The sequence below is a fragment of the Saccopteryx bilineata genome, chromosome 2, assembly GCF_036850765.1.
Source record: "Saccopteryx bilineata isolate mSacBil1 chromosome 2, mSacBil1_pri_phased_curated, whole genome shotgun sequence".
Lineage (NCBI taxonomy): Eukaryota > Metazoa > Chordata > Mammalia > Chiroptera > Emballonuridae > Saccopteryx > Saccopteryx bilineata.
Genome location: NC_089491.1, coordinates 152,901,699 through 152,916,715, shown reverse-complemented (window position 1 = coordinate 152,916,715; position 15,017 = coordinate 152,901,699). Strand labels below are relative to the sequence as shown.

General features: G+C 38.3%; 1 protein-coding gene across 3 annotated transcripts in view; it reads right to left on the bottom strand.

Moving 5' to 3' along the window:
* IRAK3 (interleukin 1 receptor associated kinase 3) overlaps nt 1-15,017 on the bottom strand; it is a 52,266-nt gene that overhangs the window by 24,685 nt on the left and 12,564 nt on the right. The window contains exons 2-6 of one of the 3 annotated variants that reach the window (XM_066258200.1): nt 14,412-14,594; nt 8,682-8,746; nt 8,011-8,065; nt 6,372-6,523; nt 1,836-1,900 (exon numbers count right to left, since the gene is read on the bottom strand). In XM_066258200.1, the coding sequence (XP_066114297.1) occupies nt 1,836-1,900; nt 6,372-6,523; nt 8,011-8,065; nt 8,682-8,746; nt 14,412-14,594 (520 nt within the window). The remainder of the gene's footprint in view (nt 1-1,835; nt 1,901-6,371; nt 6,524-8,010; nt 8,066-8,681; nt 8,747-14,411; nt 14,595-15,017) is intronic. The other 2 variants (XM_066258201.1, XM_066258202.1) reach the window with 2 other exon arrangements.

Sequence of the window (15,017 nt, the reverse complement as noted above, 5' to 3'; positions counted from 1 at the left end):
TTATGAATCTACCTTTGTCACCCAGCTTAGTGTATCCCAAGGTTCTCTTTACCAAGCCACAGTCGCAGAGCTCCAGGGAAAAGCAACTGGTCTCATCTCTCCAGGCAGAGGAGAACAGAAGCTCCATCTCCACACATGCTGCAGATGGCTTTTCCAGTCTACCTGAATCATTACCAGCTAGAAGCAGTGGTCATTGGGACTTGGACGTGAGCTGCAAAGTATAGAATTGTGACAATTCCAGTGCCATGCGAACTTTTCCTGGATGTGGACTTTTCCTGGACTCCTGCTCCTTGTGACAGCTCCTAACAGACTGAACTGGGTTTGGGTTGCATTTTTCAGGGATTTGGCATGGTGATGGGGCCAACTTGGACTTGGTGAACATGTTAAGGACACTACTCTTTTATGGATTCTTGCTGTATTGGCCAAGAGTTTGCTTAAAGGCTTTAATCACTGTAAAAAAAAAAAAAGAAGACTAGATAAAGAAGATGTGGCACATATACACCATGGTATACTATTCAGCCATGAGAAATGATGACATCGGATCACTTACAACAAAATGGTGGGATCTTGATGACATTATATGGAGTGAGATAAGTAAATCAGAAAAAAACAGGAACTGCAGGATTCCATACATTGGTGGGACATAAAGACGAGACTAAGAGACATGGACAAGAGTGTGGTGGTTACGGGGGGTGGGGGGAGGGAAGAAGGGAGAGGGGGAGGGGGAGGGGGAGGGGTACAAGGGAAACTAGATAGAAGGTGATGGAGGACAATCTCTCTTTGGGTGATGGGTATGCAACAGAATTGAATGACAAGATAACCTGGACATGTTTTCTTTGAATATATGTACCCTGATTTATTGATGTCACCCTATTAAAATAAAAACTTATTTATAAAAAAAAAAAATATATATATATATATCCCTGGAAAGATATGCCAGAAACTGGTAACTCGATTGCCTTTGGGAAAATCAGGTGGGTGGTGGGATGATAATAGTGGAAAAAATTATTTTCTTGGTTTGCCATTTTGCACTTTTGGAATTTTAAAATAGTTGAACTTACTATTTATTCATAAGCAAATAAATAAGCTTAAATATAGAAACCTTCCTGTTGTCATTTTGGTTTTTAGTTTTTTGTTGACTAAATGATATATATCGAGTTTTTATAATTAGCCCCTAACGTTTTGATTTCTGGTCCTGGGTATAAAAGAAGGATTTATACCCCTCTTTGCAGTCACACACTGGATAGAAAACATCTGAAAAGAACATTTTCTATTTGTAAATGGTGATCAGTGAACTGTAGAGGTTTAGCGGCCTTTGATGAGGCAGGCTGCACAGCTGCAGATATGAATACATATGAAAATGAAGTCATTTTAGTTTGTCCCCAAGGACTCTCGGGCTCATGAATGAATTCCCAGAAAAGAATACGCACATCAAAAGCCCTGATTTCTTTGTCTAAAACTCTTCCTAAAGAGGGTTATACTGATGAAACAGTTTTTTGACCAGAATGTCTCTAAGGAAGGGGGAAATGGTAAAATATATACAATTCTAATGTTCTAAGAATTATTTTACACCCAGCCATGTCAGTCACATATGATTTAACCCATTTCCCTATGCCAGTTTCTTGTTAAAATACGCTCAAGTGAATTATGTAAATGGCCTGTTTTTAAATGTGTTCTAGGAAACATACTAAAGCAGATGTTGGAAATTTACCCACTGTTCTAATATCCAACACACATTGAATGCCAACCATGCCAAGCTCTGTGCTGTGGCCTCAAAAATGAGCAAAGATGAAAACCAGGCACAAAGGAAGAAATTCCAGACAACATATACTCACAGCAGTAAAACTTCAAGCTCAGATAAAAACCTCTTCCATTGTTTCTTGCACTGAATTTTTTTCTCCTAAATATCATAAAAAAGAAAAAAATCAAGGAAAAGTATCTCTATTGCTGGGATACTTAATGTAGGGCCTATAGTCTTCCTGAAATGCAAATGAATATTTTCTGGGGGAGAAGATCCTTAGATGTCATCAGATTTTCAAAACTCCATTAACCCCCAAACAGATTTGGAACCACTGCTATTAAACTTTTTCATGTAATGTACCATGTTGCCATAGTTTATATTCAAACCTTTTTACCTTTTTCATAAATTTAAAATAGTATGTGTATTCAAAAAACCCCATGACATTTAGAAAACTGCCACTTGATCTATAGACTGATCTCATAGAGCAGTGGTCCCCAACCCCCGAGCTGCGGATTGGTACCGGTCCGTAGGCTATTTGGTACTGGTCCGCAGAGAAAGAATAAATAACTTACATTATTTCTGTTTTATTTATATTTAAGTCTGAACAATGTTTAATTTTTTTAAAAATGACCAGATTCCCTCTGTTATATCCGTCTAAAACTCATCTTGAGGCTTGTCTCGGTCACGTGATACATTTATCTGTCCCACCCTAAAGGCCGGTATGTAAAAATATTTTCTGACATTAAACCAGTCCGTGGCCCAAAAAAGGTTGAGGACCACTGTCATAGAGAATCCAGTTTGTGATCACTGCATGCTGGTTAGAAGTGATTTCACTAATTTGGCATTTATGACGTGGGTCATTTGAATATGTTCATTCCAGTTTACCTTCTGTATTAACTTTGAAAATATGGGCTTACAAAGCAAATGAAAAATATAACTCCTTACTTCAAAGATGCTTCAGAAGCTAGCCCAGTGCCTGACACAAATATTTATTGAATAAATTAGTGAGTTCAATAATATTGTACTACTCTGTACCTGGCACTGTTCTCAGTGGCTTCATACACCTGATGTCAGTGCATGTCTCCGAACCTCAGGGTCCTAATTTCGACCATATGAGAGCTAAATTAAGTGGGCTCCGCGGTCCCATCTGCGGTAAGGCTCTATCATGTGAAAATTGCTAGACAGGGCCGAGTTTTCAGAGGTCTCTGTGCTCAAGAATAAAGGGAGAGAAATCCAACAAGAATTTGGGAAGTTATTTTCCAAGGTAATCCAAGAAGTCAGACACAACAAGCTAGGTTGGTAAATCATTTCCAAAGACATGTTTATAAGAATTTGTATTTTAAAAAAACTTTGCTGGGTGATTCAAGTGGATTAAGTCTCAGGTCCATTTCTAACCCTCACAATTTGTGACTTTTTGTCATTTAATCTTTCCAAGGTCATAGTTTTCCTTCCTTCCTTCCTTCCTTCCTTCCTTCCTTCCTTCCTTCCTTCCTTCCTTCCTTCCTTCCTCCCTTCCTCCCTCCCTCCCTCCCTCCCTCCCTCCCTTCCTCCTTCCCTCCCTCCCTTCCCTTTTTTGTGACAGAGGCAGAGAGAGAGAGACACACAGAGAGGGACAGATAGGGGCAGACAGACAGGAAGGGAGAGAGATGAGAAGCATCAATTCTTTATTGCGGTTCCTTTGTCTCTGTAGTTGTTCATTGATTCCTTTCTCATCTGTGCGTTGGCCGGGGGACTACAACAGACCAAGTGACCCCTTGCTCAAGCCAGCGACCTTGGGGTCAAGCTGGTGAGTTGTGCTCAAAGCACATGAGCCTGCACTCAAGCCGGTGACCTCAGGGTCTCGAACCTGGGTCCTCCACGTCCCAGTCCGATGCTCTCTCCACTGCACCACTGCCTGGTCTGGCAGGTAATAGTTTTCTTAATCTGAAAAATGAAGGAGTTAGTTTCTGTGTTCGTGCTAACTTAGTATTCTAGCTGCTCGAAGCGTGGTCTGTGCACAAAGAACATCAGCTTCACTGGGCGCTGGTGAGAAACACTGAATCTCAGTTGTCCATTCTCCCTGCCCAGATGTGCTGAATCAGAATTGAGAGCTCCCCAGGTGGTGGATGGGCCTGTCTAACATACCTAGTACATATTTCCACTTCAGTCCTTCTTTGAAGGTTACTGAAGTTAATGTCCAATTTGACAAAACCATGTTTCTTTTACAAAGTGCTCTGTGGCTCAAGCTTCATTAAATTACCTCATCTTCCTGATAAACGGGTGTGTGGGTATGTTTGTATGAGTGTATAGGACTTTGTACAGTCTCTAGTTCTTGGTTCTTTTGTCACCTCCTGTCTTTTTACTCCCAGAGTTCAGGAAGTAAATTCATAAACAAGGCACATTTGTCATTCATTTCATTGTTCAGCAAACATGTACTGAGCAACCATTATGGACCATGCCCTATAATGAGACACTGGGATACAAAGATAAATAAGAGCGCTCTAAATAAAGTCATCCATTCTAGTCTATTGGGAGAGACAGATGAAGAAATCACTACTATGACAAAATGTTATGATGTTATGACTACACATAGAAGGGTCAGCAAAATCATCCTTCAGGGGTCAGCGGCAATCAGAAATAATCACTGTCTCTGGGGAAGGAAGGAAGGAGATCTGGAGGCAATGACTTCTCATTTTGAAACCAGAATTCTGCAAAGAAAACTCCCCAGAGGGAGTGTGAGTTGAGGATACGTTCAGACAGAAGAGGAAGGTGGATGGATGGAGCCTTTGGGGAGGTGGCTCTGGGACTCAACCGAAAGAGAACATACAAGTGGGGCCAGAGACACATGGGCCCTAAGAAACAGGCTTCCGTGAGGCCATCTCTAAGGCAACCACATTCTCTTTGTTGAAGGGTTTTATCAGTAGATAACGTCATGTCTTTATCAGACCATTCATCTTATCAGGAATTTTGAGATGTCTATATAGAATTAGTGGATAAAACACAATTTGAAGAAATGGAGTAATCAGGCTAATAATTAAAGAAAAAAGTCCCTGTAATCTAAGATGCAAAGCAGGATTCAGCTTAGGTCCTCCTACGTCTCCCCTATTTCTTCAGACCCAACTAACAAATCACTATTTTTGGTCCATTTCATCTTATGTCGTAGCCATACCTTGTCCTCACCATCGCAGCCTCTGCCCCGCCTTATAGCAGTGGTTCTCAAAACTGGCTGCCTATGAACCACCTGGGAAGCTTTTTCAAAATCCTGATGACCACCACCACTGCCACTACTCTGACTTAGCAGACAAGGGGCTCATTTTTTAAAAGCTCCTGAGCCGATTCTAATATTAGGGTTGAGAACATTAGTTTAAGTTCTGCCCATTTCTTAATTTACACATTTGAAATATCCCTCTACCAGGTCTATTTACCTCCAGTCTAAGTTCTCAACCCTTCTCTCCAATGCTCCTGCCCACTTCCAGTCCATCGTCTAACCTGTAATCAGTTGTGTTACAAAAACACAAATTTAGTCTTTACACTTTTCCCCTTAAAAGCCATCCATGGACTGAGCCTGTCTTCCCAGTATCATCTTCTGCCATTACTGTCCCACCTCCACAGTAACCTCCACTCCCCCGAAAGATCTAGTATTCATGTGTGAGATGCCAGCTTCTGTGCCTGCACCTCCAGACCTTTGCACCTTCTTTTTATTCCACCCCAGAAGTACTTGCCCTCCCTCACTGCCTTCAAAAGCCAGCGGAAAGGTCACTTCCTTTCACCCCCTTTCCCATCTGTCTGCTGCAGAGATGTTTACCGGGTGGTCACTCTGTGCCAGGCACTCCTCTGGGTGCTGGACGTGCCCCTCCTCTGGCTATATTTTGTGTTCCCGTGATCTTTTGCACACATCTCTGCTAAAGTACTCCTCACACTGGAGTTTCATCTTTTCTTTAGCTGGCTGTTTCCCCTTGTGAGACTGTGAGCAACCTGTGGATGGGAATATGCCTTATTCACCTTCACATGCTCAGCACCCAGCCCACAGAAGGTTGGCAAATGTTCACCGGTTGCTGACAGCAGTGAAGAACCTGAAGAGCAGCTCTTTTGGGTGCACGGTGTGCATCTCTCTCTCCCTGACTCCTGAGTCCCACTCAGCACCCTTTCTGCTTCACTGGCTGCCATCATTCAGCTGCCCCCAGTCTCCTACTCTTGATGGCTGCCTTGCTGCTCCTACTTGAAGCCTCTGCTTTCCCACACTCCTGAACTGGGAGAGAACGCAATTTATAAAGTCGCATGGGATGCCAATGTGTGGCTTAGCCTGTGAAGGGGCCTGGAGAGGACTCTGCCCATCCTAAAAAAACAAAAACAAATGGCACAATCTTACCATCTGAAGCAAAGTCCCACAGGCTCCCTTTCCAGGAAAGTCTTTCTCTTGCAATATATCTGGGGACAGGAAGGATGGGTTTAACTCCCACACTTCCGCAAGACAAGCACTCCTTTCTCAGGCGGTTCTCCAGTCACCTGAGGTCATCTATCTTACTTCCATTCATGAAATTTTATTTCCAAATACACCTCTTTTCAATCTTGATGAAAAATGATACATCCTAACATGAAATATGAGCAAATAAATGGAATGGATAGCCCAAGATAGTAATTCCTTCCATACCTGTTTAAATAACTTAATGGCATAGGTCTGGCTTTGAATCTCCACTCTGTATACTTCAAAAATCTCCCCTTCTCCGATTAGGAAGTCTTTGTGGAAGTTGTTGGTTCCTTCTATGATACTTTGAAAACTGATAGAGGATTTAAGCACTATTCCTTAGGAAGGAAGTAGGGAGAAGATAAATTGCCTTTTCGTAATAGTCAATGCCAACATTATAAAGCAACAGGACTTCCATCTTAGCAACACGTAGGCGCCCAGTGGAAAGGCCGTTGGTCAAGGCCCAGGAACCACACTGAAGCCACCATGTGCTGCTCTCTGCACATTTACTCAGGTCTGACTTCCACCGTTTCAGAGTAAATGGCTTTTTAGATATTTCAACAATAGCACTGTGATTCTGTCATCTTTCCAAAGAGAATAGCCAAAAAGCTTATTTGGGAAACTTTTCCTCATTATCTTTCTTTGTCATTAGAACTATGAACCTAAAACCGGTAAACAAAAACAAAAACAAATAAAATCCCATATGTCCATCTGTCTCCAACAATGACGGATGGACACATTTTTCATAAGCCAAATCTTCTAACCGCCTAACTCACTTCCTTAGAGTAAATTAAGAAGACGTGAAAGCAGAGATTGGGAGGAATCCGTTAGAAGGTAACCAGACACAAATTCAAAGGCTAAATCTTTCAGAACCCAATTTTGACTATATATCCACATTTAATGTGTGATTTAGACTTTATTGCTAAATCTTAAAGGACCACATTTTTCTAAATCTCTTTGAACCAAAGAAGCATCAGCTCTAGTAGCATGATTAGACAAGGCAGCCTCAGATATCCATTAAAGTTTATAATTATTCCCAGGTAAACTAAATTATTCTCTTGGCTAATCAAGTAGGAAAGTTGATAAAGGAAAATAACTGGATTTATATAATGACTATCAGAATTGTTCTACAAACATCTCTAAAAATCTCTGAAAATGTTATGAAAATTTCTAAAACTAACATAATTATTAAATGTTATCCTATGCCACAAAAAAATGGCAAATTTCACTAAGAGGAAATAATAAATCCCCCTAAGAGACCACAACTATGTTCTTCATCAGTCAATAGATTTTTAATATTACAGAAATACTGTGATATTAGTATTATAGATACTAATAGAACTGTCTTAATCAAAATGATTTTGGTATCAATAAAAATTTTATCCTGAATCTGCACATTAGTGGACAGTTAGGGGGTCCTCGGGTTATGACACAGTTCCATTCCTGTGACAGTAATGTAACCTGAATTATGGTGTAAGTCGAAACATACCCTAGCCTAATCACTTACCTATCCTAACGCAGTTAGTTGTAAATAACACAACTAAGCCACAGAAAAAGAGAATACTATGTCATCTTCTGCTGCGTGCAACCAAATTAGTTCACCCCTGTAGTCTGTAGTACGATGCTAATGGCATAAGCTGAAACACTCACATCTCAATTTTTTAAAGTTTTTATGACAGTGAATGTTGTAAACTTGAAATATCGTATGTCGATACTGTAGTAACCCAAGGACTCCCTGTATATGTATTGGATATTTCTCCCTCTAAATTAACCTACTTAAAAGCATGATTTAAAAATAAACTGAAATGTTTGTATTTTTTTTTACCTTTTTTATTATGTTCAAAAATAGGAAAATTATCCACTGTGACATTGGCTGCTTTCTAAGAGAAGAAATACACATTAAAGTAATTCAGTTTCATAAGTCTAAATAGAACAGAGCCTCAACAAAAATCCAAAGCTCCCCCCGGAACAGCAGAGTGAAATCTAATTTAGAAGAATGCTACTAGAAAGCAAAACTATTTTATTTTACTTAATAGTATTCATGGTCATCTATATTTAAGGCTTCCAGACCAACTGTAAAAACTCAAGTGTCAATGTTATAGCTGGTAATAATCAATTTTAAGAGACTTCTATTGCTATAAAAATGATCACTGCTAATTTACTTTAATAAAAGCTAACAGCAATATGCAAAACACCAATTAGAACAGAAAAATTAAAAGCTCAGTTAAAACAAATGCATAACTCACAGCACCCTTAATAGTTCTAAGTCTCATCTTCGACAGATCACTGAGAAGAGAAAGCTCTTAACTCTAACCATTTTTGAATCTTTAATTTTCTGAATCCCCAACCAAACAAAGAATAATGAGAGCTAAGGTTTTTCTGCTTTTAAATAAGTATTTGCAAGTCCAGCATTCTTCCGTCTGATGATTGCATTCCTATGCTTAATTATACATGCAACATAGTTCAAGGGTCATTATCTATGCACACACATTCTACCTTGGAGAACACATTTGGAAATCCATCTCCTTGATAACTCTGATCTGAAGGATTCAAGGCTGCTCCTGAAAGAGAAATAAAGGGAGCTACATACAAAAAAATCCCCCACAAAACAAAACACTTTATGTTCCTAATAAACTTGTTTTTTTTCTTTCTTAGTTTGTGAAAATAAACACCTTGATAGTAATGTTCATTCTAAGGCTGTTTTATTCTCATTGAATGGTTACAAATTTATATGTATAAATAGCTTTCAGATAATCACATATTATACAAACAAACTTTGGTTCACTTAAGACCTTAAGAATACCTACCTCAAATTATTGTTAGACTTTATTAAAAATATTAGTTTGAAGTAGAAAATTGAAAGGAAAAAGCAACATTGTCATCTTTTTGCACATATATTTTTTAAAAATTTTGTAATTATGGGTTTATATCTTCCTAGGTTAGTTTATTTTTTATCTCATCTTGTGCCATAAGGTATTAGAGGTATGTATGTGTGTGTGTGTGTGAATGTGTGTGAACCACTACAAATACCCACCACTGCTCCCCAATTTTAGATTATAACTTCTGTCTGTTATATTTATAGTTCTGTCTGAACTGAGGTAGTCTATGTGGCTTCCTACAAAAGATTAAAACCCTGCAATATTCTGCAGTTGTTTCTGACATTTTGATTCAGACTTTAGAACATTTTTATTTCATCTTCAAATTTTTCTTGGAATGTGTTCTAGTGTTTCTTAAATTATTTGCTTAGAAGACTGGCAGTAAAACACAATAAATGATAACAAATCTCTTTGAACAACACTATAAACCAAACACTATAGACATAACAAACATCTGTGGAACATTCCATCCAAAAACAGAAGAATATACATACACATACTTCACAAGTAAACACTGAATATTCTCCAGAATAGACCATATGTTATGCAACAAAATGAGCCTCATTTATTTTAAGTTTGGAGGGGTTGAAATCATTCAAAACATATTATCTGACCACAACAGAATTAAAGTAACATAAGAAAATTTGGGAAATTCGCAAATACATGGGTATTAAACAACAAACTCATAAATAACAAATCAGTCAATAAATATATCACAAGGGAAATTAGAAGATAATTTGAGATGAATAAAAATGAAAACAAACATATTAAAACTTATGGAATGCAGCAAAAGCAGTGCTTAAAGGGAAATTTATAGCTGTATATATAGCTACATTAAAAAAGAAAAATAAATCAATAACCTACACATATACCTTTAGAAGCTAGAAAAATACTGAGAAAAGAGAAGGAAAGAATGAATTAAGTTTAGAGTGGAATTAAATGAAATAAAGAATAGAAAAACAAAAGAGAAAAAAAATCAGTGAAACCAAAGTGGATTCTTTGAGAAGTTTGCAAAATTGGCAATCCTTTATTAAACTGACCAAGAAACAGGAAAGACTAAAATCACTAAAGCCAAAAACAAAACAAAAACAAAAGAGGAGACAACTACAACCTTACAAAACAAAAATAACTATAAGGGAATACAAGAACTGTATGTAAAAATTCAGATAACTTAGATAATATAAACAGATTTCTAGAAAAATACAAATTATTTAAACTAACACAGAAGAAATAGACACTCTAAATGGACCTATAACAAAGAAAGAGATTGAATTACCATATTTCCCCATGTATAAGATGCACCTTTTTCCATAAAATTTGGGGTCTAAAAACTGGGTGTGTCTTACACAGTGGTTACAGGTTATTTTACTTGCATTGCCCGCTTTTTCCCACTTGTTTTTGCGCTCATTGTTGAAGACAGTGATTCGTCATCAGACACAGATGAGGACAAGCTAATGGATGGGAGTTCTGACAATGATGAGGAGTTGTATGAAATTTATGATGAATAAAACTTGAGTTCAGTAACTTTATGTAATACATTTCTTTTTCAAATTTCGAGCCCAATATTAAGGTGGGTCTTATACATGGGAGTGTGTTATACATGGAGAAATACGTTAATACTTTAAAACTTCTGACAAAGAAAAGTCCTGGTATGGATGAATTCACAAGTGAGTTCTACCAATAATGAAGAAAATTTAGCACCAGTCCTTCACAAATTCATCCAAAATATCAATATAAGAGGAGATAACAATTCCCAAATCATTCTATGGGGCCAGTATTTTCCTAATAACCGTTTCAGACAAAACATCAAAAGAAAACTACAGACCAATATCCCTTATGTATATTTATGCAAAAAAATTCTCAACAAAATACTACAAACCAAATCCAGAAACATACAAGACAGATTATATAACACGACTAAATGGGATTCATTCCAGAAATACAATATTGGCTTAAAATCTGAAAATCAATCAGTGAAATACCCCATATTAATAGAATGAAGAAAAAACACCTGTAAAATCCAATAACCTATCCTAATAACAATAACATAGGAATAGAATTTCCTTAATTTGATAAAGAGTATCTGCGAATTATGAAAGACTAAATATTTTTCCTTTTAGATGAGCAACAAGAGAAGGATGTCTGATCTTACCACATCTATTTAAAAACATTCTAGAGATTCTAGGCAGGGCAAGTAGGCAAGAAAAAGAAATAACAAACATCCTATAAAGGTATTGTTGTGTAGAACAAAATTTAAAGTTTGGGGGCTTTAAGGGCACTAAAAGTCATTGTTCTTTTGTTAGTCATAAAAAGAGAGGACAATACTTCATTGTCATATGAAATGGAAGACTCAAAATGGCTCTCCTAAGAAGCCAGTAGAAAGCTGTGGATTTCACGTCAAAACTAAAGAACAATTTCTGATCACTGAAATATAAATGCCAAATGTGATTTGTAAAGACATGCATGCCAGAAATATATGACAGGCCCTTGCTAGCTGGCTCAGTGGATAGAGTTGGCCCAAAACGTATGGATGTCCTGGGTTTGATTCCCAGTCAGGGAGCACAGTAGAAGCTACCATCTGCTTTTCTCCCCCTCCTCTTCCCCGTCCTCGCCCTTTTCCCCTCCCACAGCCAGTGGCTCTGTTGGTTTGAGCGACAGCCCCCAGCACTGAGGACAGCTGGTTAGTTCAAGTGTCAGCCTCAGGCACTGAAGACAGATTGGCTGATTTATCATCTGCCCCAGATGGGGGTTGCTGGGTGGATCCCAGTCGGGTCACATGCAGGAATCTCTCCCCTCCTCTCACTTGAAAGAAAGAGAGAGAGAGAGAGAGACAGAAAGAAATAAAATGATAGTAAGTAAAGATTCTAATTTCTTGAACAACTTGGTTATGTCCTGAGATCTGAGGGAATGTTTATTGATGTGCAGAAACCACCTAGCGTATCCACCTGCATTGCAGGAATCATGACTAGCAAGAAATACAAAGCCTTTCTCAGTAGAACTCATAAGAAAAAACCATGTCCATAAAGTGATCTCTGGATGCTGGCACATGAAAGGTAAGAAATTTCTAGAAAACCATCCCACTAAACTGAACAATTTGAAGAAAAGGTAAGCAAAAATGAATATCTGGATGGGTAATAAGTTATTTGGATAACTGATAACTCTGTCCACGCTAACAACAAAGAAAGGCTAAATTTCTTTAGCTTCACTCCTTAATCAGTGAGTAATTATCATAGGAGACATCTGTTTGGCAGGCTACACTTACTGTTTCTAGTGAATCATCACATTACTGCTTTTAACAAGCTATACAATTATGTTTATAAAGATAATTCAAAGCATCTACTCAATAAATTGCAATTAAATAATACTATTTATATTTTCTTCAGTAAAGGACTCTGAGCAAGGTGCTATCCTCCAATTCATATCAGATTTACCTATCTCCTGGTACTGGGGCAATAAATAACTGTCTTCCTACTAATCAGCTAATCTCTCATTTAAAAAATAAAATCAATTTTGCATGTACAACAGACTAGGAGTCAACCAAGAATGTGAAATCTTTGTCTACTCACAGACCACATCATTCTCTGCGTCGTACATAATCAAAATAGAGTGAAAAATACCCTGAAATTTATCCTAGATTAACACTCAAGTACAAAACATACCCATGTGTCCTATGAAAATGGTGGGACTTATACTGTGAACAGAAAGTGGTGTAGGTGGTTTCAGTGGCTGAAAAAGGCTCTGATAATGAGAAGGCATTGGATTTGCAGTTCCAAGGGACTCATTGCATTTTACTTGATCAGTCAGCTTCAGTAAAGCATTCTGCTCTATGAAACTAAGTGCAGAAATAGTGTGTAGGCCCTGGCCGGTTGGCTCAGTGGTGGAGCGTCGGCCTGGCGGGCAGAAGTCCCGGGTTCAATTCCAGGCCAGGGCACACAGGAGAAGTGCCCATCTGCTTCTCCACCCCTCCCCCTCTCCTTCCTCTCTGTCTCTCTCTTCCCCTCCCACAGCCGAGGCTCCATTGGAGCAAAGATGGCCCGGGAGCTGGGGATGGCTCCTTGGCCTCTGCCCCAGGCGCGAGAGTGGCTCTGGTTGCAACAGAGCAACGCCCTGGAGGGGCAGAGCATCGCCCCTGGTGGGCGTGCCGGGTGGATCCCGGTCGGGCGCATGCGGGAGTCTGTCTCTCCCCGTTTCCAGCTTCGGAAAAATATAAAAAAAGAAAAAAAAGAAAAAAAGAAATAGTGTGCAAAAGACAAAAAGGGGTTAGCCAGGTTGTGCAGATAATATGATGAAAGCCTACTGGAAACAGTCTATTATCCTGTTAACATAAAAAGCATACAAAATAGAAGTTGATCTGAAGCTAGTTTTCTGGTACAAATATCACAGGATTTCTTCTTCGTATGTGCAAAGTTTCTTTAGGTGATAAGATAGAGGCTCAAGTACACTAAGTGTATTATCAAAGAGCATGTGTGCAAATATTCAGAAACAAAAGGTATTCCTGAATGAAAGAGGCAGATGATAAGGATGCTGAGTCAAAGAGTTTCCAACCTAAAAGCCCTGAATCCATTAAGACCCAAGATCACTGAAGATCATTCTTGTCGAAGCGAATAAATCTAAAGTGGAATAAACAGAACAGGTGACACTGGGAGATTATTTTATTGACAAAGAATGAATGGAGAAAACTTCAGGAGCTTTACTTACCAGGTTACTCTAAAGGTAAGGCTTGACACAGCATGAGAAACAGACAACACAGAGGGAGGAATTAGGCCACTCTGGAATGGAGAGCAAACAGGGAAGGCAGGCTAGGGGCCATGGCACTAAGAGCAGCGCTGAGGGAAGAGAAACCCCAGAGTTTCTCTGGAGGCATATCATTTGCACTATAATACAGGGGAGAAATCTAGTTATATTTTTAACTTCTAATCATATGATATAACAAATAATAGCATTATCTGTATTTTACTCATATTGTGATTCTGATTATATTTGTGATGCAAGAGTTTCAGAGTTTTGGATAGAGTTGATGCACATTGCTAAGACTAAAACATTTCTAGTTTGTAAATAAAGACTAAAAACATCTAGCTTGTAGGTAAAAAATTTTAAACCCCAAACTATAAAGTGGTAGAAAGGAATGTGTTGTATAGATTAAGTAGTAAAGAAGGAGTGTCAGCAGCAAAACAAAACAAAAAAACAAAAACTGAAGCTGTAAAGCCCACTTCAGATAAATGTCACTGGTAAGAAATCATTGACATATAGCATGACCAGTCCTGTCTTGAATAAAATGCAATATTTACATCTACGAATAACAGTTGTCATAAAATGGACCAAGAGCCATATCATAAAAATCAGTGTTTACCATGGTTTGAGATTAAGTGGATAGCTCGATGATGTCCCATTTCCTGGAGAATCTGTAAAAGGTCACCGATGGTCTTGTTCTTCTGTGCCCAGGACCAAAGTAATTCTCTAGTTCCACTTTTACCTTGGTCTACATATTTTTCTATGTGACGAACATCCAACCAGTTGTTTGAAAGTCGCTCCGCTGTGGAAATTGCAATAGGAAGAACCAAAGGATAGTTTGGTTTATTGGAATACTTGTTTTTGTGTCCCTATGTGTTTTATTTAATTTTGTTTATAGTTTTTTAGTTTGAACTAATTTTAGTTCCTCCCCAAGCTTCCTCACCTAGCTTTTCTGTTAGTTCAGTCTCATTTTATACCAGAAGAGTAAAAGAGAGTGGTAGTTTTTGTGAGTACACATCAAACAAGGGAAGAAAAGGTTGATTCATTTGAAAAGCATGCTTAAGCTATAGGGGCATATATAACTTCATCATTAAGTTTGAATGCATTTGCCCTTACTTTATATTTTAAGTTCTGGCAAGAATACATTTACTTCTCATCTTTTTGTTTTTGTTATTATTTTTAAAGTGAGATGAGGGGAGATAGAGAGACAGACTTCTGCATGCAA